Source organism: Carlito syrichta, unplaced genomic scaffold (assembly GCF_000164805.1).
Source record: "Carlito syrichta isolate Samal-C Ts95f unplaced genomic scaffold, Tarsius_syrichta-2.0.1 Scaffold308663, whole genome shotgun sequence".
NCBI classification, from domain to species: domain Eukaryota; kingdom Metazoa; phylum Chordata; class Mammalia; order Primates; family Tarsiidae; genus Carlito; species Carlito syrichta.
In genome coordinates this window covers 166,412-191,718 of record NW_007252759.1, presented here as the reverse complement: position 1 = coordinate 191,718, position 25,307 = coordinate 166,412, and the positions used below count along the sequence as shown (strand labels likewise).

Sequence of the window (25,307 nt, the reverse complement as noted above, 5' to 3'; positions counted from 1 at the left end):
TAAAAAAAATTATATATATATATATATATATATATATATATATATATATATATATATATATATGTATATGTATATTTATATAAATGATATGATCTAAAGATGACCTAACAGTATTCATTTGATCCTTCTCAAACTCTTTCTCAGTGTCCTCAACCTGCTTTAGAAGGAACTCCACATGATGGTTGGTGTCCTTTCTTCCTATTTCCACATTCTTACAAATAATTTCATTATGTTTAGTATACTATATTTCTTTTCTTGTGAGGAAGGATAGAAAGTATTAGGTACTATATTGGGCATATGTAGGATGCACCCAAATGATTATATGAAAAATGAAAGGGACCAGATATGCGTAAACTTCTTTTAGAAAACTTTGGCATAGATTCTCTAGGTCAGTTTATTATGAAGAATTTAACTTTCTACATTTGTCTATAGAACAGTTCTTCTACAGTTTCTGTAGTTCAGATTTATAGAAAGTTTTCAGGTCTGAGATCTGCAAGGCGCTAAGGCAGTTGCTTACCTGCTTCTTTCACAAATACTCTGGGTTGAATTCACTATTTCACAGCAACATTCAGCTTTATCTGTAGAATCATTGGTCTAGTAATCTCATCTGCCTGCCTTCCTTTCTTCCCTCCCTTGCTTGTTCTTTTCTCCCTTTATTATTATTGTTTTAAACTAAACTTGAAAGAACTTGAGACTTTATTTGGATTTCACTAATTGTTCCATTCATGTCCTCCTTTTGTCCCCCCCACCCCCCCCTATTCAAGGCACCACTTACTTGTGATGTCTCCCAGCCTCCTTTGGTCTAGGACTGTTTTTTAGTCTTGTCATCTTTTTCATGATCTTGAAAGTTTTGAGAAGTACTGACCAGATGTCATGTAGAATATCTTCCAATTTATGTTTTTCTGTTGTTTTACTCGTGATTAGACTTGTGTTATGGGTTTTTGGAATGAGTACTAGAGAGGTGACATCATTTCAGGTCACCTCATTTCAAGGATACATGATGTCTACATGGCATCACTGATGTTAACCTTCTCCACTGGGTTACGATAGTGTTTTTCAGGTTTTTCCACTGTAAAGTTAATATTTTTGTATTCTGTTCTTTAGAAGCAGTCACTAAGTCTAGTCTCCCCTAAAGGGGGAGGGTGGGGGAAGTGTGTGTGTGTATGTGTGTGTATACGTGTGTGTTGTATGTGTGTGTTTTAAAAAATATATACTTTATTTTAAAGATATGGGTGCAGTTCAGGATTAGGTATACATGGTGCATATATATTATTTTGAATTCTTCCTATAAGAAAGTTTTGCCAGTTTTCTCTAGTTTATTTAATCATTTAATAATTTATTTATATCAGTATGGGCTCATGTAGACTTATCCTTTGGCTTATTAGCCAATACTATGTTATTTATTTTTGTTTCTCCAGCTGTTCCAGCTTTAGCCATTAGGAGCTCTTTCATGATGGTTCCCGTATCCCTTTGACACCTTACGTGTCCATTTCCTTTCTAGCACTACAAGATGCTTCAGGCTCATCTTATTTTTTCCCTGCCCCAAGCCCTAGAATCAGCCATCCTTCCAAGGGACCTGGTTCCTTTTACTGGAGAATGGTAGTTCAAAACAAGATCGATTTGGGTGCTGGGTGTGCTTGTTGCTACTAGGATGTCAGTGCCCTTTTGGGATCTGTCTGTCTGTCTACCTATCTATCTGTCATCTTCCTTAGAAAATTATTACGGAAATATAAGACAAACACAACAGTAACTTTCAGAATACATCACGAAGCTTGAAGAGTTATCAATTTGTGGCCAGTCTTGGTTTCACTAATATGACTGACCCCTCCTCTTTGTCTCCCCTCTAGTAACTATATTATTTCACCTGCAAATATTTTATTTTGAGTTGAAATTTCACTCTGTTGCCCAGACTGGAGTGCAGTGGCATACTCATGGCCACTGTAGCCTTGGCCTTCCAGGCTCGATCCTTCCTCATCAGCCTTCCAAGTAGCTGGGACTATAGGCATGTGCCACCACACCCAACTCGTTTTTTAATTAATTGTAGAGACGAGGTCTTACCATGCTGCCCAGGCTGTTCTCGAACCCCTGGGTTCAGGCAGTCCTCTTGCCTCCACCTCCCAAAGTGCTGATATTACAGGTGTGAGCCACCGTGCCTGGCAATATTTTATTATTTAACTCTAAAAGATAACTCCTTTAAATATATTGTAAAACTGAAGTACAGTAGATACAGTAGAAAGTATGAAAGTGTAGAGCTTGATGAATTTTTATAAATGTGTATATCTGTGTAACTATCACCCAGATTGAAATATAGAACATTTTCAGCTCTTTAGAAGTCTCCCTAATTGCCACTGATAATTTTGTAAGAACCTTCAAAAAACAAATTCAATCACAATACCAGTATAGCACCTAAAATTATTAGCAATAATTCCTTAAAATTAAATATCTACTTAGTTGTGTAAGTCCTCCTTTCACTCCCACCTATTAGTAAGATGATTTCATAACTATAGTGTATTGGTTAAAGAAGGGTGGTTGCTTGCTCTATAGTTTATCACAGTCTGGGTTTTGCTGAGAGCATCCCCATGGTGTCTCATAGTGGCTTTCTTGGGGGAACTGTCTCTCTCAATTTCTCTTTTTTTTTTTTTAGGAGTTGGAGTCTCACTCTGTTGCCCAGGGTAGAGGGCAGTGGCATGATCATGGCTCATTGCAGCCTTGACCTTGTGGACTCAGGCAATCCTTCTGCCTCAGTCTCCAGAGTAGCTAGGACTATAGGCATGCGCCACCACGCTTGGCTAATTTTTTGACTTTTTGTGGAGATGAGGTCTTACTATGTTGCCCAGGCTACTTTTGAACTCCTGGGCTCAAGCAGTTCTTCCACCTTGGCCTCCCAAAATGGTGGGATTACAGGCATGAACCACCATGCTTGACCTATCTCTTACTTTCTAATTAGGTAACACCAACACAGTAATGGGCAGTGATTCTGTCTGTGGAGGAACTTCATTAGTAAGATGATTTCATAAAAAATGTATTATCTCTGGCATTTGATTAAAGTTCTACTATGTTGCCCTGCTAACTAGGTCTAGAAGATTCCTTAAAAAATCTTGTATCCTTTCCCATGTCCAGGTCCTTTAGAAAAACTGCGTATGTCTGTATGTTGGAGATAATTTTGTTAATCTTAACTTTATTTTCCTCCTTCTAGAAGTTAAATGACCAGAATAGTATAATTAGCCCTAACTAGTAGTACAGGACTAGCTATAGTTAAAGTTCTGACCAAAGGATCTGCAGTACAGAAAAAAAGATTCAGCTATAAAAATAATTTGTCTTGGTTGTATTTGATTTGTTTTCTTTTATCTTTTTTATATTATAGATCAACTTGAACGGGTCTTTTTACGACTTGGCCATGCTGAAACAGATGAACAATTACAGAATATTATATCTAAATTTCTTCCTCCTGTTTTGCTCAAACTGTCTAGCACCCAAGAAGGAGTACGCAAAAAGGTAAGCATGTTGGGACAGTTGGGGGGGATTAGATGTTGAATAAATGGATATATAAATCATGAAACAGCTTTCAAAATTAAAAAGTAGCTTTTGTATGCTTAGCATAGCTGCATTTGACACCAACTGTATACTTGCCATCAGTATCAGATAATATAACTGAGATAATTATAGATAAGTATTCTGGAATGTATAGAGACTTGATCTAAAATACATGCCCTTGACTCCAGTATGAATGTCAAGTGGTAATGGGGCAAAAATATTCTTTAATTATTGTCTGAATATAACCTTAATTAAAAGTGAGCAAAATAAAAAGTGAAATGTTGTATAGCTCCTCTTTTAGCATTCTGCAGAGTACTACTACAAAAAATTAGTAACTGACATATTGATATTTTCATTTTTAACTTAACTGTTCTACATGGAACATTTTTCTTCTTGATTTATATAAAATAGTTCATTAGTAGTATTCCAGTGTATTTATAATAAACCTTCTGGTCTTTGAGCTGTTGTCAGGTTTCATCGCTTGGGCCTCTCAAATTGATTGGCATTGCCTTCCTGGAGGTCTGTCCTGGGAGGGATTCTGAGGCCTGATTGGGTTCAGTGGAGATAGAATATCTTTAAGAATGTCTGTTATGTTTGCAGGAAGGAATGGGCATTCTTGTCATATATTTCACATGCTTGCTGTTAATCTTTCTTTGCTGAGATAGATGTGTATATGATCATGTTACTCTTCTATTTAAAACCCTTCTGTGGCCTTCTATTACCCTTAGGATAGCAAGGTCTAAAAGATTCTTAATGAGTTTGTTTCTGTTTACTTACTTAGCTTTATCAGTCTTGTTATTCATTTAGCAAATCTTTACTGAGTGCCTTCTGTATGCCAGGTGTTGGAGATATGTAGGTGATTGAAGATAACACATAGCTGGGGAGATCAATATTAAATAGCCAGGCAGAGAGTACATAGTTATAATTCTTGACACATGCCAAGATGGAAAGGATTCTGTGAAAGAATATGTTTGGGGACTTGATTTAGACTGCATGCGGGATGTAAGGGAGGTTTCTGTGGTATGCAGGCAGTAGCTAGGTGGAGAGACTGGGGAGACTATTAAACAAAGAGAGGGCCTGTGCAAAGGTTCTGAACTGGGACATAATGTGATGCCTTTAGGGAATGGGGAGAGACCACAGTGATACCCCCAGTGGATGAGAGGATAAGTGATAAGAGGAAACAGGATACGATGGTAGTGACACAATCACTCTTGCTGCTGTGTGGAGAAAGAGTGGAATCCAAGGGTGGAGACCAAGAGAGCTAACAGGGAACTTTTGTGTTGATCCAGACTATTTTCAGTAGGTTTTTTACTTATTTTACAGTTTTTTTTTCTTTATATTTTATCCTTTCGTAGAAAGTCATTCATTTCTGTCCATCTACTTTAAATGTTCAGTTGTGGATCATTCATTTCTATCATACTGTTATTATTTAAAAAATTTTATTGTGTATATTTGAAGGTTATAGCATGATGTTTTGAGGTACATATAGATTTAAAATGGTTACTGTAGGCCGGCAGCGGTGGCTCACGCCTGTAATCCCCTGAACATGGAGAGGCCAAGGTGGGAGCATTGCTAGAACCTAAAAGTTCGAGACCAGTCTGGGCAGTATAGTGAGACCTCATCTCTACAAAAAATAAAAAAATTAGTTGGGCATGATGGTGTGTGCCTGTAGTCTTAGATACTCTTGGGAGGCTGAGACAAAAGAATCTCCTGAGTCCAGGAATTTAAGGTTATGGTGAGCTGTGATTGTGCCACTGCACTCTAGTTTGGGTGACAGAGTGAGATCCCAACTTAATAAATAAATAAGTTACTATAGTGAAGCAGATTAACATATCTATTGTCTCACATAGTTACTTGTTATTTATTTATTCATTTCTTGACTCCCTGTAACCTTGACCTCCTCGGTTCAGGCGATCTTCCTGCTCAGCCTCCTGAGTAGCTGGGACTGTGGGTGTGTGCTACTATGCCAGGCTAATTTTATTTATTTATTTATTTTTGTAGAGATGAGCTCTTACTATGTTGCTTAGGCTGCTCTTGAACCCTTGTGCTCAAGCAGTCCTCCTGCCTCAGCCTCAAAAAGTGCTGGGATTATAGACATGAGTCATTATGCCCAACTTTATCTTAATGTACCATTGTCATTTTTTCAAATGGGAAAATTCTACTCTTGTTTCTAATTTTAGTGATTATTACTACTAAGGGTTTAATCTTTTTTATAGATCGTTTTAAAAAGGAAACCCAGCTTTTAGCTTAATTTTTCATTTTTAAAGTATTTTTTTCTATTTTTATTCAAATTTTTTCCTTTCTTTTTTGGTACATTTTTCTCATGTAAATTTATATAATAACCTAGCAATAGTTATTATGTGTCAAGCAAAGTGCTATGGACATATATCGTTACAAGACTATATCAGGTAGGTGTTATCTCCATTTTACGGATGAAACTGAGGCTTAGAATGATTAAGTAACTTGAGATCAGATAACAAGTGGTCAAGGTAGGGATTGAGCCCCAGGCTTTAAAACTTCAAAATGCAAGCTTGGCCACTAAGTTAAATGCTGTATTTTTAAATTGTAATATATTTCTTAAGAAGTATTGAACCAAAAATTACATCAGCTTATGAATTTGTCTTTGATTACTTTTTTTGATTATATCGTATAGTTATATTGGTATGAAGTATTTGATTATTTTACTTTGATTTAATTATTAATTTATAAGGACATTGGTTTAAGTTTCAAAATATTTGATATAAAGTTTGCCTGGTTTTACTGCATTCTGGTCTGAGACCATAGTGTGCAAATGTTATAACCCTTAATAGTGTGTTCTAATGTTTGTAGAAAAAAACTCTTCATAAGAAAAAATATTTCCCTTTTGTTGTATATGGAGCTCAGTACATACTAAGGCCACTTATTAGTAACATTGTATATTTATGTCTAGAGAACCTGTCTCCATTCTTGTAAAACTGATAGTAATGAATTATAATTGTTTACTACTGTTACAGTTTTTCTTATTTTTCTTTTAGTTTTATTAATTTTGGCTTGGAGCATTTTGATGTACAAGTTTGATATCTTGTCTTTATTAGTAATTATAGTCCTTTATATATGTGTGTGTGTGTGTGTGTGTGTATAAACCTTTTGAATTTATTTAAGGTTTTTTTTTCCCCAGAGCCTGTTTTACCTGAAATTAATACTGTAACCAGTGTTTTCCTTCTATTTGATTGATAAACCTTTGGCCCAGCCTAAATTTTAACCTTATTTGTATTAGCTGTATCTCTTAGTACAACTGAGATGCCACATATTTTTGAGGTTTGAATGAGGGCATTTACATTAGTTATTATTACAGAATTACCTGTTTCATCCCTTGGTCTAGCCTCCCTCCTTCCCTCTTTCCTTCTCTCTCTCTCTCTCTTTTCGTCTCTCTTACTTTCTTTTCTCCGTTAAATTATCATCACTTATCACTGGTGTTTTCAAGGGCCTGTGAATGCACAAGGGAAAATGAATATTCAACATTTTTCACTTGATTTGTTATAATAAATGTGTCTTATTTTAAAAAGCAGTAAAATAGAACAAAGTAATACTGATAAATGTAATCAGTTTGAAGTTTATATATTTCATTTATACTAATAAAAAAGCATTTTATTGTAAATATCAAATTTATGTAGGAAGAAGGCTGTGCTATTAAGTTTGAAAACTTCTGGAATAAGGGAAACAGGATCTAACAGCTGAAATACCTGTTAACGTTTTAGGCATTGTGCTGGACTCTGCTGTATTTTTCATTCAGTCTTCTTAATATTCTTCAAAATATTACTTTTTTGAGTTCTACAATTTTCTTCTTATTTTTCTAGGTTTATAGAGAATTTCAGACAATGTATAGTCAAATTTAAGAAATTCATCAATATCTAAAATGATATTACTAGAAAAAAATTAATCCATTTACAATTCAGAATGAGTTTATCATGTGTAATTATGAGCATGCTTTTCTATCATCATCAATAATAAAGTCCTAGGAATCAGCCTGGGTTAGAATATCAGAAGAGGGTTCTTTTCTTTAAGCTTCGTTCTTCCTGATTCTTTTCTCCTGTTGTTTAGCTGTTTCACAGATTTGGGACAGGTAGAAAGTTTGGATGAAGTATGGATGATAATGCAAGTTTCTAGGTTCTTGGAAGGTATCATGTCTCACAAGTCAGGCAAGTTTGGCTGACTTAAGCTAAAATATCAGTGTTTGAAAAATCTTAAAAAATTGGCTCTAAGCCAGGCATAGGTGGCTCATGCCTGTAATCTCAGTACTTTGGGAGGCGGAGGTGAGAAGATCGCCTGAGCCTAAGGGCTCAAGACTAGCCTGGGTAACTTGGTGAAGCCTCATATCTACAATAAATTTAAAAAATTAGCCTGATGTGGTGGTGTGTGCCTGTGGTTCTAGCTACTTGGAAGGATGAGGTGGAAGGATCACTTGAGCCAGGAGTATGCCACTGCACTCCAGCCTATGTGAAAGAGTGAGACTCTGACCCCCCTCCCCCCAAAAAAGAAAGGGCTCTAGAGTTATATCTTGACTGTGCCACTTGCTGGCTCAGTATACTTGGACAAGTCACCTCACTTTCCTGAAGCCTCTGCTTCCTCATCTGTAAAATGGGACCTCCTCTCCATTTGTTGTGAGAATCATATGAGATAAGGAATGCAAGGTGCAATGCACAAGTGTAGAGTGCATAGAAACTATTTGATAAGTATTAGCTATTATATTACTGTTTTTATCCTTCATTTTGCAAACGTCAATTACAGATTTATTTTTATTGTTAAACATAATTCACCTATTTCATTGTTGCTCTATATCTCTTTGAGCTTTTGCCGTCACTGTTGAACGTCTCTACAACTTTCCTTAGTGCTTGTTTTGAGGCTAGAGTATAAATATCAGGAATGATGAGGAATAACATAGACCTGGCGCTGCAGAATAATTATCTTAAACTCTTGAATTTTTCTTAGGTCAGGCTTTCTAAAAAAATTGCATTTCTCAATGTTCAGTCTTTTCTTCTCTTTTTGCTCTATTATAGTAAGATTGAGGTTATTTGATATAAGCTTCTGTACCTCCTTTCCTATGCATGTGAACTTTTGACTTGTCAATTTCTAGCTTTTCTTTTATTTTCACTTGAAGGAGAGGAATCTTGTTATTTCTTACAAAGTCTTTAGTAGTATCAGATGATCTTAAGAGTAAAGTAAGAATTCCTCAGCGTTTGCCAGAATCCTTTTGTAATCCAGACCATGCTTTTATGAACCCTTACCACTTTGTGCTTCAGTCTAATAAGGTGTGCCATATTCTTTTAGACCCCTGTCCCTTCTCACAGATCTCTTGTGATCTCTGGATCTCAACTTTAACAGGTATTATAAAAATAAATTCACTAGTAAAACCCTGATGCATGGGTTTTTGGGAGACAGCAGTTTGGAACAAGACTCTAATAGTGTATACTCTTTCTCTGGGATGTCAAATTTTGCCTTTAAAAGAACAAAGTAACATTATTCACTAGAATAAGTAATATCTGCATGAATTTGTTTTTAAACTATAATCGATAACTTCCGTCCTTATCTCTCTGTAATTCAGGTAATGGAACTGCTGGTTCATCTGAATAAACGTATAAAAAGCCGCCCCAAAATACAACTCCCAGTAGAGACACTGTTGGTTCAGTACCAGGACCCTGCTGCAGTTTCCTTTGTCACAGTAAGTGCCATCTTGGAATATTTTCTGACTTACAGCAAGTTTTCTTTCATAACGTTTGTGAGATGTCATCAACATATTGGCAAGCTTAGAATTTTCACCTTAGCCACTTTAAATGAAAGATGAACTGTTTTTCTTTAAATGACTCACTGTTTTTCCACTGAATACCAACCCAGAGAAAATAATACTTTAAAGGAAATTGTAGCAACAGAGCAGTGAATGGCTGTTTACATTGGGCAAAGGAATGACTTGTCAGGTATGTGATATAAAAGAATGATTTGATTCTTAGTAAGAGATTATATGTAGACGACTCTCAATAGAGAGAAAGGGAGTGTTATGTAGCATAGGCACAAATAAAGGATAACAGAAGGAGAAAAGAGTAAAATGGCAAGAAGAAAGGAAAGTGAACTTAAAAAATTCTGGGCTGAGAGTGATGGCTCACACTTGTAATCCCAGCACTTTGGCAGGCCAAGGCAAGAGGATTGTTGAGTCCAGGAATTTGAGATCAGCCTGGGCAACTTGGCAAGACCTTACCTCTACAATAAATCAAAAAATCAGTCGGGCGTGGTGGTGCATGCCTGTGGTTCCAGCTACTTGGAAGGCTAAGGCAGAAGGATTGCTTGAGCCCAGTGGGTCGAGGCTGCAGTGCCCATGAACATGCCACTGCACTCCAGCCTGGGCGACAGAATAAGACTCCTACTAAAAAAAAAAAAAATAAAGAAATAAAAAAAAATCTGTGTTTCTGATGTGTGTATTCAGAAAGGTATTCTTTTTAAAAGTGAGTTATATCTGAAGCTGGTAAAAAAGATTACTTTGCAATTGTTGTCTTCATGAAAATTAAATGTAAAAAATGTTGATGCTGTGATGACATGATATTCTTTTCCTGGTCCTTGTAGTTCCTAGCACCGAGGCAAAATCCACTGAATCTTGTCTAATATCTGGAGTCACAAACCTTTTGAAACCACTTAATGGTCCAGATATCTTCTCTGTGCTTGTTTTGGATATTTAGTTCCATTACAGATGTTCTTTTCCTTAAGCAATAAAAATGCCAATAGAATGTATTTAAAAGAATAGTCTGGTAAGGCCCATTTACTTTAGTGAAGAATTCTCCAGAAAAACAAGTTTTTATGTGTAAATCCAGATATGCACTTGTGTGTTTGCTTAAAATGTAACATTCACATGGATTATAGTGATGCAGATTGAAGATCCCATATTTGAAATACTTGGGACCAGAAGTGTTTTGGATTTTGGAATATTTGCATTATTCTGACCTGGTTTAGCATCCTAAATCTGAAATCTGAAATGCTCCAGTAATCATTTCCTTTGAGCGTCATGTTGGCACTCATAAAGTTGCAGATTTTAGAACATTTTGAGTTTCAGATTTTCAGATTTGGGGTGCTCAGCTTGTATATGCAGATATACCTGCAGCACTCATTTTCCCTTGGTTCGTCATCCATTGGTGAGTTATTGGAGTTAGGGACCACAGAGTTCTTCAGTATACTAAGGTTGTTTTAGTAATTGACTGGTTGGGAAATGGCAGTCTAGGATTTGTCAACACATGGTCTCCTAGCTTGTGAGGATTAATGCAACAAACTGGGAGATATGATGCTAATGTGTAGTGTGTAGGTTTAAATAGGTTAAATAACTTTTTTTTCTTCTCTGTGGTAAGATATTGCGTATATGAATACTTTAGATTAGGTCATGCTTCCTCACATGAGGTCTGCCTTAAAGCAAGCATTTTGAATATTTTCAACTGGGATTCCTTCTCTGAGATATAGTAGTTGGTCAAGCTGTACTAAACATGTGGTGAGAGGATGATTAGTTTGTGATTTATTTGTTTGTGGCCTTAACTCTCTAAGTTATCACCCATATGGTTTTGTTGAACTCATAGAATATTTCCTTTACACTTACTTGCTTTTCTCTTATTGCATTAGAATTTTACTATAATTTATGTTAAGATGGGCTATCCTCGCCTACCAGTGGAAAAACAATGTGAACTGGCTCCTACACTTCTTACTGCCATGGAAGGGAAGCCTCAGCCACAACAGGATAGGTATGGTTTCTTCAGTTATTTTATTTCCCACCTGCAGGAGTCAATCATTGCTTCTCAAATACAGGTTCACACATTTAGTTTTACTTGAGCAAATGGGAAGTCTTGAATTCTTATATCTGACAAATAAAAGAATCAGTCAATCTCTCTCTCTCTCTCTCTCTCTCTCTGTCTCTCTCTCTCTCTCTGTCTCTATCTCTCTCTCTCTCTCTCTCTCCTTTCTCTTTCTCTTTCTCAGCCTCAGCCTCCTGAGTAGCTGGGACTACAAGCTCAGCTTATTTTTTGATTTTTTTTTTTGTAGAGACAAGGTCTTGCTATGTTGCCCAGGCTGGTCTTGAATTCCTGGGCTCAAGCAGCCCTCCTGCCTTGGTTTCCCAAAGTGTTGGGACTACAGATGTGAGCCACTGCACCTGGCCTACTATAGGGAAAATGTCTTGATGTGAACATTGAAGAATGTGCAGAACTAACAATATTTTTCTAAGTCTAAATGAATTTTTTTCCCAATTATTTTGAAGCAGTTTCATAAGATTGCAAAAATTAGAGTTAAAAATCCTTTTCAGTCCCAGCACTTTGGGAGGCCAAAGTGGCTCTTGCTAGAGCCCAGGAATTCAAGACCTGCCTAGGCAACATAGTGAGACGTTGACTCCGCAAAAGATTAAAAAAAAAATTAGCCAGCATGGTGGCACACACTTGTAATCTCAGCTACTTGGGAGGCTGAGATGAAAGGATCACCTGACCCTAGGCGGTCAAGACTGCAGTGAGCTGTGATCAATTCACTGCACTCCAGCCTGTGCAACAGAGTGAAACCCCACCTCAAAAAAAAAAAAAAAAAAAAAAATCCTTTTCATCAAAACATTTCTGTCTTGGAAGATAAAAGTTTCAGAGCAGTTTTCAGTTTTCTTTTCTTTTTTTTTGAGTTGGAGTCTTACTCTGTCACCCAGGCTGGCATGCAGGGCACTCATAGTCATTGCAGTCTCAACCTGCTGGACTCAGGTGATCCTTCTGCCTCGCCCTTCCAAGAAGATGGAACTACAGGCACGTGCCACCACACCAGGCTAATTTTTTGATTTGTTGTAGTGATGAGGTCTCGCCAAGTTGCCCAAACTGGTCTCCAACCTGTGGTCTCAGGCAGTCCTCTCACCTTGGCCTCCCTAAGTGCTGGGATTATAGACTTGAGCTACCATGCCCAGCCCAGAGCATTTTTCTTAAGGAACAGAGCACTCGTTTGTGTTAATATGAGGATTGGAGAGGTGGAAAGGTTTAGATAACATCGTTTATTTCTAGACTTAGCTAAAAGTGTTGTGCTTGTAAACTCTGTCATAGAATCACTATGAAGATACAAATGTTGTGGATGAAAGATAGAGTTAAATAATATTTCCAGTTTACTATTTAGAGCATATTCATTTTTAAAAGAAAGAGTATAATACAGAAGTTTACAAGTCAAATTAATAAACATCACAAGCCCTGTTTGAGCTTGTTTTCATGTGATTTAAGAATATCAGGATGGGCTCAATGGCTCAATTTGTAATCCCAGCACTTTGGGAGGCTGAGGTGAGTTGATTGCCTGAGTTGATTGCGGGTTTGAGACCAGCCTGGACAACTTGGTGAGACCTCGTCTCTACAATAAATTAAAAAAATTAGCTGGGTGTGGTAGTGCGTACCTGTAGTTCTGGCTACTTGAAAGGCTGAGGCAGATGAATCTCCAGAGCCCTGCTGAGGTGGCAGTGAGTGTGCGACTGCACTGCAGCCTTGGCGGTGGAGTGGGACTCCAGCTCAAAAAAGAAAAAAAAGAATATCAGAAGATGGGTGGGATTGGCAGTTGAGGGAACCTGCCGGGGTGGGGGGGGCACACCTCATCATGTGTGTGCATAATGAACATTTGTATACCTAACCCTGAATTAGACCCCACATCTTTAAAATTAAAAAAAAAGAATATCAGAAGATGTTAGCGAGAGAGGGAATTACTGAAGATAATGTTATTTAAATTCAGACAGTGGATATTGTATTCAAAATATAAATATTAAGCAAAAGATTGAGTTTTAAGTTTTTAGATTTAGATCAGCCTTTTTTTAAATTAGTTGTGGAGAAGAAAAATTTTATTGAAAAGAGATGTTGGACCAGGTGCAGTGGCTCATGCCTGTATTTCAGTACTTTGGGAGGCCAAGACTGGAGGATTGCTTGAGAACAGGAGTTCAAGACCAGGCTGGGTGACATAGCAAGTGCTCAACTCTACAAGAAATACAAAAATTATCCAGATATGGTGGCATGCCTGCAGTCCCAGTTACTGGGAGACTGAGGCTGGATGATTGAGCCCAAGAGTTAAGGTTGCAGTCAGTCATGATCATACCACTGTACTCTAGCGTAGGTGGTAGAGTTGAGACTCTGTCTCAAAAAAATAAAAGAAAGAAATTACTTAAGATTAATGTAAAATCATAAAATCTCTTCTAAATATTAACATTGAACCCATTTATGTATACTTTTTCAGATCTTTTTAGTTATGAGCCAGATTTGCTAAGCTAATTATTGCTCAGTCTACTAAGCTTTCAGTAGGAAAAAATTTAGCCCAGTCCCTAGATCAGGATTTGTAAATGAGTGGTGTTGAAAATAAATGGCTCTTGCTTATAACTGCCAGTTTTTATCATGTGATTTTTGTTTTGTCTGTTATTTGCATGTATGAAAACTTTATTTTTTAAGTAGTTGCAATAAATGTAATTGTTTTTTCAGCTTAATGCATCTTTTAATACCAACCCTTTTTCACATGAAATACCCTGTTGAATCATCAAAATCAGCTTCTCCATTTAATCTTGCTGAGAAACCAAAGACTGTGCAGCTGCTTTTGGACTTCATGCTAGATGTCCTTCTGATGCCTTATGGGTGAGTTAAAAAATAAAAATAAAGCAAAGCAACTTGTTCTTGACTGCTTTTACTATGTGAAATTAAGTACTATTTTAAGTGATTCAATACTTATAAATGGATGCATCTCAGATTTTTTGGTATAGCCCTGATCTCTTTTTTTTTTTTTTTTTTTTGAGTTGGAGTCTCACTCAGTCGCCCAGACTGGAGTGCAGTGGCTGCTTCCGACCACTGCAGCCTTGCCTGCTGGGCTCTGGCGATCCTTCCACCTCAGCCCTCCAAGTAGCCAGAATTACAGGCATACGCTAACACGCCCGGCTGATTTTTTGATTTATCATAGAGAGAGGTCTCGCTGCCCAGGCGGGTCTCGAACCCGCAGGCTCAGGGAATCCATTCACCTCAGCCTCCCAAAGGCATGGGATTACAGGCTGAGCCACCGAGCCCGACTTCTGATCTCTTTTCTAAACTCCAGCTTCATTGCTTATAGATGCTGAGTTGTGATTTCAGACTCTACCTGAAGCTGAAATTCAAGCTGAAATCAGTCTTCCCCATAAAAATAGTTCCTTTTTGGATATTACTATCAATGTTATAATGGTTCTCTTTGCCACCTAGGTGTACAATTATAAATTATCTCCAACTTTTCTCTTTTTTGTTGCTGCGTTATCAGTTCCATGTTGCCTCCTTTCTCCTCCTTGGTATGTCCTGGAACTATTCCCACTGCTCTCATCTGATTTTGGCTCTTTTCAACTCTTGTCACAATTTTATTCTCGTCAGCTGCTCTTCTTCAAACCTGTCTACACTTTCATAGACTTTCCTGATTCTTCTTCTTTTTTTTTTTTTGAGTTGGAGTCTTACTCTGTCGCCCAGGCTGGAGTACAGTAGCACACTCACAGCCACCCCAGCATCCATCTGGGCTCTGGTGATCACCTCAGCCTTCCGAGTAGCTGGAACTACAGGCGTGTGCCACCATGCCCAGCTAATATTTTATTTATTGTAGAGATGAGGTCTCACCAAGTTGCCCGGGCTGGTCCTGAACCCAAGGCCTCAGGCATTCCACTCGCCTTGGCCTCCCAAAGTGCTGGGATTACAGGCTGAGCCACCAAGCCCGACCTACTTTCCTGATTTTTAAAAACAGGTCTTATTAGGTCATGTCTCAAAATCCTTGGGTTCTCATTATCCAGTCATTACACTCATGGATTTCATGCTCTTATGTGTCCCTATCTTTCACTTTTTAAAAATAATTTAGTTTTCTCTCCTTTGACTGCTTCTTTGTCAAAAAAGAAACAAGGAAATGCAGAAACAAAACAAAACAAAAAAACTTTGAAAAAGCTTCTCAAACTGGCTTAGATATTAACTCTGTGGCTTTGACATAAATTTCTTGCCCTAGACAAATGTAATTGTACTATTTTCTATGTCATCATAACACTAAATTCTCACCTATGTCACCGCTTTGTGTTTTTATTGTGTTGTTGACATTTCCATCTCCCCTAATAGATTGTGAGCTCCTTGTAGTCAAGACTTGTTTTATGTAGCTTGGATCTCTGGCATAGTGCCCAGGTTGTGATCTGCTTCTAGCCTACTTATTTTATCCGGAGAAATTTTTCGAAAATGCTACTTTCATCTTGTTTTTTCCTTGTCATAACTATATATGCACATGGTAAACTTGGTATGTGGGACTCTGTATCATCTACCCCTCAATCCAGAAACAAGAGTTCTTGCTGTATAATTTCTTTCCTCTCTAGTTTGTCTCCTCTGCCTGTCTAGTTTTGTGGCTCAATTTTCTAGGCTTTGTACCACTTCATGTTCACTCCCACCATCTCTGTCATATCACTTCTTAGTTCTCTGTGGCTTCTTTGCATCTGATAGCATGGTAGATGCTGTTATTGTGTTGTGCTGTTATTGTTTCAACTTGCTCCAGATGGCAGAGTCTCAATCCTACATCTTCTTATATTCCCCTATCTTGTGCTTTGGATGATGTTTTACAGTGTTAGTGTTCAGTACTGATTAATTGATTCATTTAATTCTACCATCTTTGCTGTAACTTAGAAATAAATGGAAACTTATTTTTATGTTTGTTATATCAGGAGGCAGCCAGAATTGACAGGCAATGATGGCTTTGGTAAATAAACCTTGAAATCCAAATTTAGCTTAGGAACATAATGTATCCAAGTCAGTGATTTCTCACATTTTTCTTAACAGTAGGACTTCTCTCATTTATATAAAAATATTAAAGGGGTTCTTTAACAGGTTTCTAAAAAAATAGATGAATTTAGGAATTGAATTAATATGGCATATAAGTATATAGAATAATTTATTGTGCCATCAGATTCTAAGTGTTTTCTTTAACTTTTATTATACTGGGTATTTTATTTTAATATTCAGTATGATAATGGAATTCATCAGCATAGAATTTTAGTTTGAGTAGATTTGAATTAATATTTATGTCAAAAATTTCATTTTGTAGATGAGTAATACCAGTATAATTGGATCAAAATGAATCAGACGTCTTATTTCTACTCTATAGAAGCTAAAAGTGAAATAGGATGATGAATTAATAACAAGGAGGTGCAAAGGGCTTGAACCTATAATGGGAAAAGCTAGTTCTTGTATGACTTTTCCTCTTTGGGCCCTTTTGATTTTTTTTTCCCTTCCATTTTGTGGGTACTGTGTGCTTGTGTGGTAGGTGGTTTGGTAGTTTCAAAGGACTTTCTAATGTAGGGATATAAAGAGCTCAGGGAGAATTGAAGGTGAATTACAATTTAGTAAAATGAGAATGACTGTAAAAATACTTTCTGCTTTGGGTATAGAACAGTAGCTCCTCCTGCCCTCTACATTAACAAACCTTTCTCTGTGTTTGTCAATTAAAAACTCAAAATGTGATGAGTCTGGAGTGGATCAATAGTTTATAGATTGAGAGTGATCAAAATACTTATATTCATTGTTGGTGACTGTTGTAGTTAATTTATAAGCAAGTTGAGTGATGTGGCTTGTGGTTAATTTGTTGAAGATGAATATGTTTTTTAGATATCTTACATTTTTTGTGTGATGAAACTAATTTCAAGTATTCGTCTAGAAAAATTCTGTAGGAGGACAGTATATGATTGTTTTCTCTCTCTCTCTCTCTGTCTCTCTCTCTCTCTTTCTTTCTGTGTATGTTTTTATTTATAGAGGGTTAAAGTTTTATTTCTTTTCCAGATATGTGTTAAATGAATCCCAGAGTCGCCAAAATTCATCATCAGCACAGGGTTCTTCTTCAAACAGTGGAGGAGGTTCTGGAATCCCACAGCCTCCCCCAGGAATGAGCTTTTATGCAGCTAAACGAGTTATTGGTGATAACCCATGGACACCTGAACAATTGGAACAGGTATCACACACTGCTTGCTTATAATGGTACTTGAGTCTGTGTACTTGCCCTATGAAGTTCATGAAACGTGTAACTTAATTCTAGTGTATTCTGGCTTGCTAATGAAATTGGTTGGAAAGGAGCAGCAGTTGATGTAATGCATTATTTTCATTATGTCAGTTATTTGTTCAAGCCCTCAGGGAAAGGGAGGAGTGGGACTCATGTATTTCAAGTATTAAATACAACTTACTTATAAATTGAGTATGTTTAACTTCTATCACTTTAGTTTTTTTCTTTAATTTAATTTATTTTTATTTTATTTTATTTTAGAGACAGGGTCTTGGTATGTTGTCCAGGCCTATCTAGAACTCCTGGGCTCAAGCAATCCTCCCACCTCAGCCTCCCAAAGTGCTGGGATTATAGGAGTGAGCCACTGTGCCCAGCCACCATTTTAGTTTTTAATTATAGGTTTAATAATCAATTAGCTTCTTTGGTGCAGTTAAAATCCAATTTATCTTCCATTATTCAGCTTATTAGGGCTGTACGTTTTGTGTTAAGTGAGGAACTCCTATACTTCACAAGTGACAATGTGGGGGAAAAGCATGACTCCCTTTGCTATTTCAACCTGGGAATTTAAAAATTGGCATTAAGAATTTTATTCTGGATTTAAACAGGACACAGATGTTCTCTGAGCAGCTTTTAAAAATGACTGGTGCTCTACAGAGAAGGTGCCTCACTGTGTCTGTGTCATCAGGCACCTCAGGGAAGAACAGATGAGATCAGTATGTAATTATTTTGGAATTCAAGCAACATGGGTTAGTCTTCCAATCCTTCCTTTATCTCTTCATGACAATCTAAATCATTTGACCCTTTCTTTCTGGGAGTATAAGTGACCATTGATGAAAACAATGTTCCCAGGAGAGAGAAAAAGAAGCAAGTGGGGCATTCTCACTACTCATACATTTATAGATTCATTTATGGAATGTAGTATTTGGTAAGGGTCATAATTGATTAGATTTACTTCTTCATGTTTTATAAATCTTTTTTTCTTCTTACACCATTATGTAAGAAAGGTAAAATTAATAGAAGCTAGAGTGTATGTGACAGCCACTATATTGAGTATTTTGAATATAATATCTTATTTAATCCTCACAACAACCAAATGAGGTATAGAAATTGTTACTTTCATTTTCTAAAAGGCACTGAGGTTTTGAAATTCATCAGGGTCTCACTTCTAGTACCAGACTTTGAACCTACGTTTGTCTGAGGGCCAAAGCTACAAATGCTGGAGAATAATTATTAATGCTCAATTATAATCTTATGTTGGTCACTACCAAGTAGTGACCAACATAAGATTATAATTGAGCATTATATATTTTTATATTATATTATTATATTTCACTACCAAGTAGTGACCAACATAAGATTATAATTGAGCATTATATATATATAAATTATAAGAATAATTTAGCAAATAATGTATAAAATGTATACATTTTTCAATTTCATAATCTAATGCCAAATGAACAGTTTAGTTTCAGGGATGAAAGTTATTTTCCTCTATTTTTAAAATATCTCTTTGTTTATACTTTTTCTTCCAAATAGAATAATGTTTATTTTTTTCTAGCTATAAATGTAATGATAATGTAAAAATTCAAGTAGTTAAGAATAGTATAAAGAGAAATTAAAAATTTCGTGGAATCCTGTCACTCTAATTTGTCATTGATCTATAGCTTGCTCTGCATGTGTGTATGTGTACATGAGTACAGTTTTACATATTACATTTTCACATGTCACATTATATATTATTTGTAGTTTACTTTTTTCCTTTATCAGTGACTCAGATTTTTAAAAAGTCACTCTTTTAATGTCTGTATAAAATTAAATTATATGTAATATTTTTTAAGCAGTGTCTTATTGAGAGACATATGTCATTTTCAGTTTTATTTGCACATTTTTTGTTTATATCTTTGTGTACTTGACTTCCATAACTGTGCTTTTTATGCCTATATAAGTGTTTGAGTTTTTCTATTGTAGCTCTGTTACAAGTAAGTTTTGGGGAGGGAAAGCAGACCTTTTATGATCTGTTATCTGTTTTTAAATTGCATTTTTCCCTCACTTAATAATTGCAAACTTTATTCATCCTCATTCACATGACTGATTTTTTTTAAGGTGAAGATAAGTTTTACTTTTTAAGTGTATTCAACCTAAAAAGAGTTATTTGTAGTAATTCAAAGCTTCCTCATCTTGCGTAAAGTTCTAAGCAGAATGTCTCTTTAGAGTGTTTCCTCTCAGTCAATTAGATTGAATACTGTTTGATAAGAATTTCATTTGCATTGATTATAGTACGTTTGAAATCATACTCTTAGCTTTTAGAATCTAAAAATATAGAAGACAAGAATTAGTGGTCTGACAAAAAAACTAAACAACTCCATGGAATGTGAGTTGTTTAGTTTTTTTTTTGGCCGGAGTCTCACTCTGTTGCCCAGGCTGGAGTGAAGTGGCACGCTCATGGCCACCACAGCCTTATCCTGCTGGGCTCAGGTGATCCTTTTGAATCAACCTTCCAAGTAACTGGACCCATAGGCATGTGCCACCATGCCCAGCTAACTTTTGATTTATTGTAGAGAATTGGTCTCACTAAGTTGCCTAGGCTGGTCTCAAACTCCTGGGCTTGGGAATTCCTCTCACCTCAGCCTCCTGAAGTGCTGGTATTACAGGTATGAACCACCATGCCCGGCTGTTTAGTTCTTTTTGGGCTGTTTTAAAAATCTATGGAGCAAATTTGTTCTTATTGTACTACTCTCTTCCCTGGAAACCCCACATTTTGGCAAGTTTGCATAACCTCAGAAGGGAGCCTGAGTGTTATAACGGTTTTGGAATCAGAGAGACTTGGGTTTGAATTCTGCTTTATCATTTACTTTGTGTCTTAAAATCTTAAGCCTTGCTTCAGTGTCCACACCTGAAAAATGGGCATAATAATTCCCATCTCATAGATTGTGAGGATTAAATGAAATCATAAGTATATATGGTTTAGTATAGTCCTTGGCACATTGTAAGCCTAAATAAGAGCTGCTACTGTTATTACTATTTTTTTTTTTTTTTTTTTATTTGAGTTGGAGTCTCACTCTGTTGCCCAGATTGGAATGCAGTGGCTGCTCCCGGCCACTGCAGCCTCGAACTGCTGGGCTCCGGCGATCCTTCCGCCTCAGCCTTCCAAGTAGCCGGAATGACAGGCATGCATTACCATGCCCGGCTGATTTTTTGATTTATTGTAGAGATGAGGTCTTGCTGCCCAGGCGGGTCTCGAACCCACGGGCTCAGGCAATCCACTCACCTCAGCCTCCCAAAGGCGCGGGATTATAGGCTGAGCCACCGAGCCCGGCTCTGTTGTTACTATTAATCTTTGGTTTATGACCATGCTGATATGTTAAGCAATACTTACAGTGGGTGTTCTTTGCTTCTCTGACCATTCTTTTTCCTTACCTTTATTATCTACAGTGTAAATTGGGCATAGTGAAATTCATAGAAGCTGAACAGGTGCCTGAACTTGAAGCTGTTCTGCATTTGGTGATTGCTTCTAGTGACACACGCCACAGTGTGGCAACAGCAGCAGACTTGGAATTGAAAAGCAAACAAAGGTAACTACTTTTCTACTAAGCTTTCAAAATTGAAAGGACTAGATTCCTAAAAGCTCACCACATATGTGTTCTTTTAGGATTTTATGTAACAAGACATTCAATTTAGGAGATTATAAAATATACTTAGTTTGTAATAAAGTCTGCTAAAGAGCAGAAATCTGTATAAGGCAAAGAAAAGATGTTTGTAGTTGGAGTTTAAAGCTGGTATAGGTTAGGAATGTTGATCACAAGAAGTGACAGTTGGCTAGGTAAATGAACTTAAAGAATTGATGTTAAGAAAAATATCAGGTAAGAAGTTAGCCATTTAAAAATTTTTCCTCTATCTCAAACTATTTGAGATTGCATTTAATAAAGACTATGTGTGTTTTATGGTTATACAGTGAAAATTAGGTTTATGAAGAGTTGTTGGATAGATCCTTATTCACACAGAAAGAGGTATAAATTATAAATAGACACAGAAAATATTCTTTCTTTCTTCTTTTTTTTTTGAGTCGAAGCCTCACTCTGTTGCCCAGGCTGGAGTGTAGTGGCACAATCATGGTCACTGCAACCTCGACCTACTGGGCTCAGATGATTTTTTTGACTCAGCCTTCCATGTAACTAGGACTACAGGTGCATTCCACCATGACTGTCTAGTTTTTTGATATATTGTAGAGAAAAGGTCTTGCTGTGTTGCCCAGGTAGGTCTCAAACTCCTGGTCTCAGGCAGTCCCCTTGCCTCGGTCTCCCAGAGTGCTAGGATTAAAAATATCTTTGTAAGAAATAAAATCAATGAACAACAACACAGTGAGATGCCAGCTGGATCCAATGGTAAATAAAGTTGTGTAACAAAATTAACTCCATGTTAATTCTGGTCACTCTCTTGCTGATTGTATGAATTCAAGAGGTTGGCTAAACCTCCCTGGGTTTTGGACTCTACTTAGTGCCACATGCTAACTGATTGAGCCATTGGAGCATGCTTTTAGACTCTAAATAAGAAGATTGAACTAGATTGTGTTTAACATTCCTCCCAAGTCTGAGTTCCTTCATGCTGCTTTATAGCTGAATCTTTTTGGTATCCTTTTCTAAGAATTTGGTTTTGGAGTATCAAAAAATTTCTTCATTTAAAATTTCATGTTATGTTTGAACTGGCCCCATTTTTTTACACAATATAGTGGATTTGATTGTTGGAAATACAAATGTGATACTTAACTGTTTTAATTAGTTTTGATTTTATCCATTAAAACAAATATTTGCATTTTCTATAAATATAACATTGCTAAGACATAAAAAGTGAGTTGAGAATATGTAGATATTATTCTATCTTGTTAAAGAGAAATGCCAAAGTATCTCTTCAAGTGATACACTTATCAGTCTAATTTTTTATTTCCTGCCTGCCATTCCCCATCTACCTATTTGGTTTTTTTTTGTTTTTTGAGCTGGAGTCTCACTCTGTCGCCCAGACTGGAGTGCAGTGGCCGCTCCCGGCCTCCGCAGCCTCGACCTGCTGGGCTCCGGCAATCCTTCCGCCTCAGCCTTCCAAGTAGCTGGAATTACAGGCATGCACTACCACACCCGGCTGATTTTTTGATTTATTATAGAGATGAGGTCTCGCTGCCCAGTGGGTCTCGAACCCACTGCTCAGGCAATCCACTCACCTCAGCCTCCCAAAGGCGCGGGATTACAGGCTGAGCCACCAAGCCCGGCTCCATCTATCTATTTTACATGCATGGGAAAGAGGCTTAGAGAGGATACACCAAAGTTAATGGTTGTATTGAAAAGTATATGGATGTGGTGCACATTGAAAGCAATTTTATTTTCTGTATTATTCATTTCTGAGTTTTTCACAACAAATATTAATCAGAAAACTAAAACTAGAAATATCGGAAGAGGGAAAGCAGAAGGAACAGTGAAAATTATCCTTATTGGTTAACTGTTACTAAGCTTTTAGTTTGTTTTACTATAGTGTGTTCTGTTAAAAATCTTTAAACCTGAAGTATTATGAAAGGGAAACAGTGGTGGTGCTTGAGGATTAGATAGTAGCAATCAGCTGAGGAACGATATAGGTAAATAATACCTAAAATAGAATCATAGAATGTCTTTGAGGATAGTGGGATTGTGGATATCCAAAGAAGAGGCAGAATGATAAACTACGGAAGAAGAGCTAGATTAGAAAAGCAGTCAAAGCAGCATGATAAATTGTATTTGCGCAAATACAGCATAGCTTGAAAGCAAAACAAATGTCAAAAGGCAGGGAGAAGATAGTATGGTAAATAGTCAAGTGAAAGGAAGGATTGCATTATTGCTAGGTTTATAAAATGATTGGGCAGGGTTTGCTGCAGTGGATGGGAGCTTATTCACCACACACTTTATATCTTAATTCACTTCATTGTAGGGCCCAAATAGGAATAAGTGACTAATGGCAGCATGATTCTCTGCAGAATTAGGTACTAAAACTGCAAGTGTGTACTGGCAAAGAAGGAAGAGAGACATACTGGAAATCACAGTAATACAATATTAGAGAAATATGATGGCTTGCACCTTTCTAGGGTATAACTTTAATTTCATGGGTAACTTTTTTTTTTTTTTGGATCACTTTCCTTATTGCCTTTGAATTTCCAAGTGATTAAACAGAAGACTCCTACCCTGTTTCATGGCTCTTTGAACAAGTATAGTGTAGCTCTGGTCTGTTGTGTTGTTCTATGACATTAACCATCTATAGGAAAAGAGTCCAGTTTTTTTGTACCAAATTGGGCCCCTGGATACTGTAATCTGTTGAATCAAGTGATTTGTAGTTTTTTGGTCTGAAAACAATCTTTGATAGAAGTTAGTTCTTTCCTGTTTTACTTTACAATGTCAGTTGCCCATTTCATTTGTGTGTTTCTGACATTTTTCCTTTGGTGACGAATATTGAGTCCATTATTATTTGAAATAATGGAAGTAGGAAGAAAAAATCATTTTAACAGCCTTTGTTGGAATCTTATAGCTTGATTGACTGGAATAATCCTGCTATCATTAATAAGATGTACAAGGTATACCTTGGAGACATACCATTGAAGACAAAAGAGGTAGGTTGTTTTGATTTATTCTCACATCAGCTTAAAAAGCATTTTTCTGACATAAATTATATTTATTTGTACATTTTCTCCTAGTTATTTTGATTTAGGTTGAATCTTCATTGTATGAAATACTGGTTTTAAGCTGTGCTAGTCTAAGTGAGTTAAAACCTCCTGGTAACTTAATTTACTGGATCTGATGTTTTTAATTCAGTTGCTTAAATAATGATGAAAAATTGTCTAGGTTAGGGATCAACAAATTCTTTTTTGGTAAGTATTTTAGGCTTTGCAGGCCTTATAGTCTCTGAGGTTACAACTAATCAACTCTTTCGTAACATAAAAGCAACCATAGGCAATACATAATTGAATGAGTGTGACTGTATTCTAATAAAGCTTTGTGGATATTGATACTGAATTTCATGTAATTTTATTGTGTAACAAAATATTATTCCTTTGATTTTTTGTTTTTAACCACTTAAAAATGTAAAAAAAATGGTTCTTAACTCACAGACATTATCATAATAGATGGTGGGCCATGTTTAGTGTGTCAGCCATAGTTTGTAGATCCTTTATCTAGAATCTAGCACAAAGATGGATTTCTCTGAAGTATCAGAGTAAGACCTTTGCTTAATAGCATGAGTTCTTTTTAGTTCATTGTGTTTTAAAGTATTCTAAGTCCAAACCCAGGCGTACAAGAATTGTTTGCTTGCTTTCTTGACTTTTTTGTTCCTTTTTTTTTTTTTGAGGTAGTATCTTGCCATGTTGCCTAGCTTGGACTTGAACTCCTGGGCTTAAGCAGTTCTTCTGTCTCAGCCTCCTGAATAGCTGGGACTATGGGTATACGCCACAGCACCTGACTGTTTTCTTGCTTTTTAAACCATAATTAATTGTCTTAAAAATCATATTAGCTCGGTTAGATTAAATTGAATGTGGTGTAGCAGAAGGAACAATGAATTGAAAGCTGGGACCTCTGGATTCTAGCCCTCCTAGAATCATGTGGGTGGTTGCACATAAATTTGTTGAGGAGGAGAGGTTTAGCTAATTTCTTTTGGCCTCATGTTTTTTGTATGGAGAATGACGGAGTTGTATTAGATTAATGATTCTCAGAGTGTGGTCTGTGGACCTTTCACAAACAGCCTTTTAGGGAGTCTGTGAA

At 36.7% G+C, this 25,307-nt stretch overlaps 1 protein-coding gene across 1 annotated transcript in view; it reads left to right on the top strand.

Moving 5' to 3' along the window:
* KIAA0368 (KIAA0368 ortholog) overlaps nucleotides 1–25,307 on the top strand; it is a 118,733-nt gene that overhangs the window by 22,049 nt on the left and 71,377 nt on the right. The window contains exons 2-8 of the mRNA XM_008065558.1: nucleotides 3,365–3,495; nucleotides 9,116–9,232; nucleotides 11,164–11,282; nucleotides 14,004–14,153; nucleotides 17,328–17,496; nucleotides 20,977–21,116; nucleotides 24,082–24,163. Of these exons, the coding sequence (XP_008063749.1) occupies nucleotides 3,365–3,495; nucleotides 9,116–9,232; nucleotides 11,164–11,282; nucleotides 14,004–14,153; nucleotides 17,328–17,496; nucleotides 20,977–21,116; nucleotides 24,082–24,163 (908 nt within the window). The remainder of the gene's footprint in view (nucleotides 1–3,364; nucleotides 3,496–9,115; nucleotides 9,233–11,163; nucleotides 11,283–14,003; nucleotides 14,154–17,327; nucleotides 17,497–20,976; nucleotides 21,117–24,081; nucleotides 24,164–25,307) is intronic.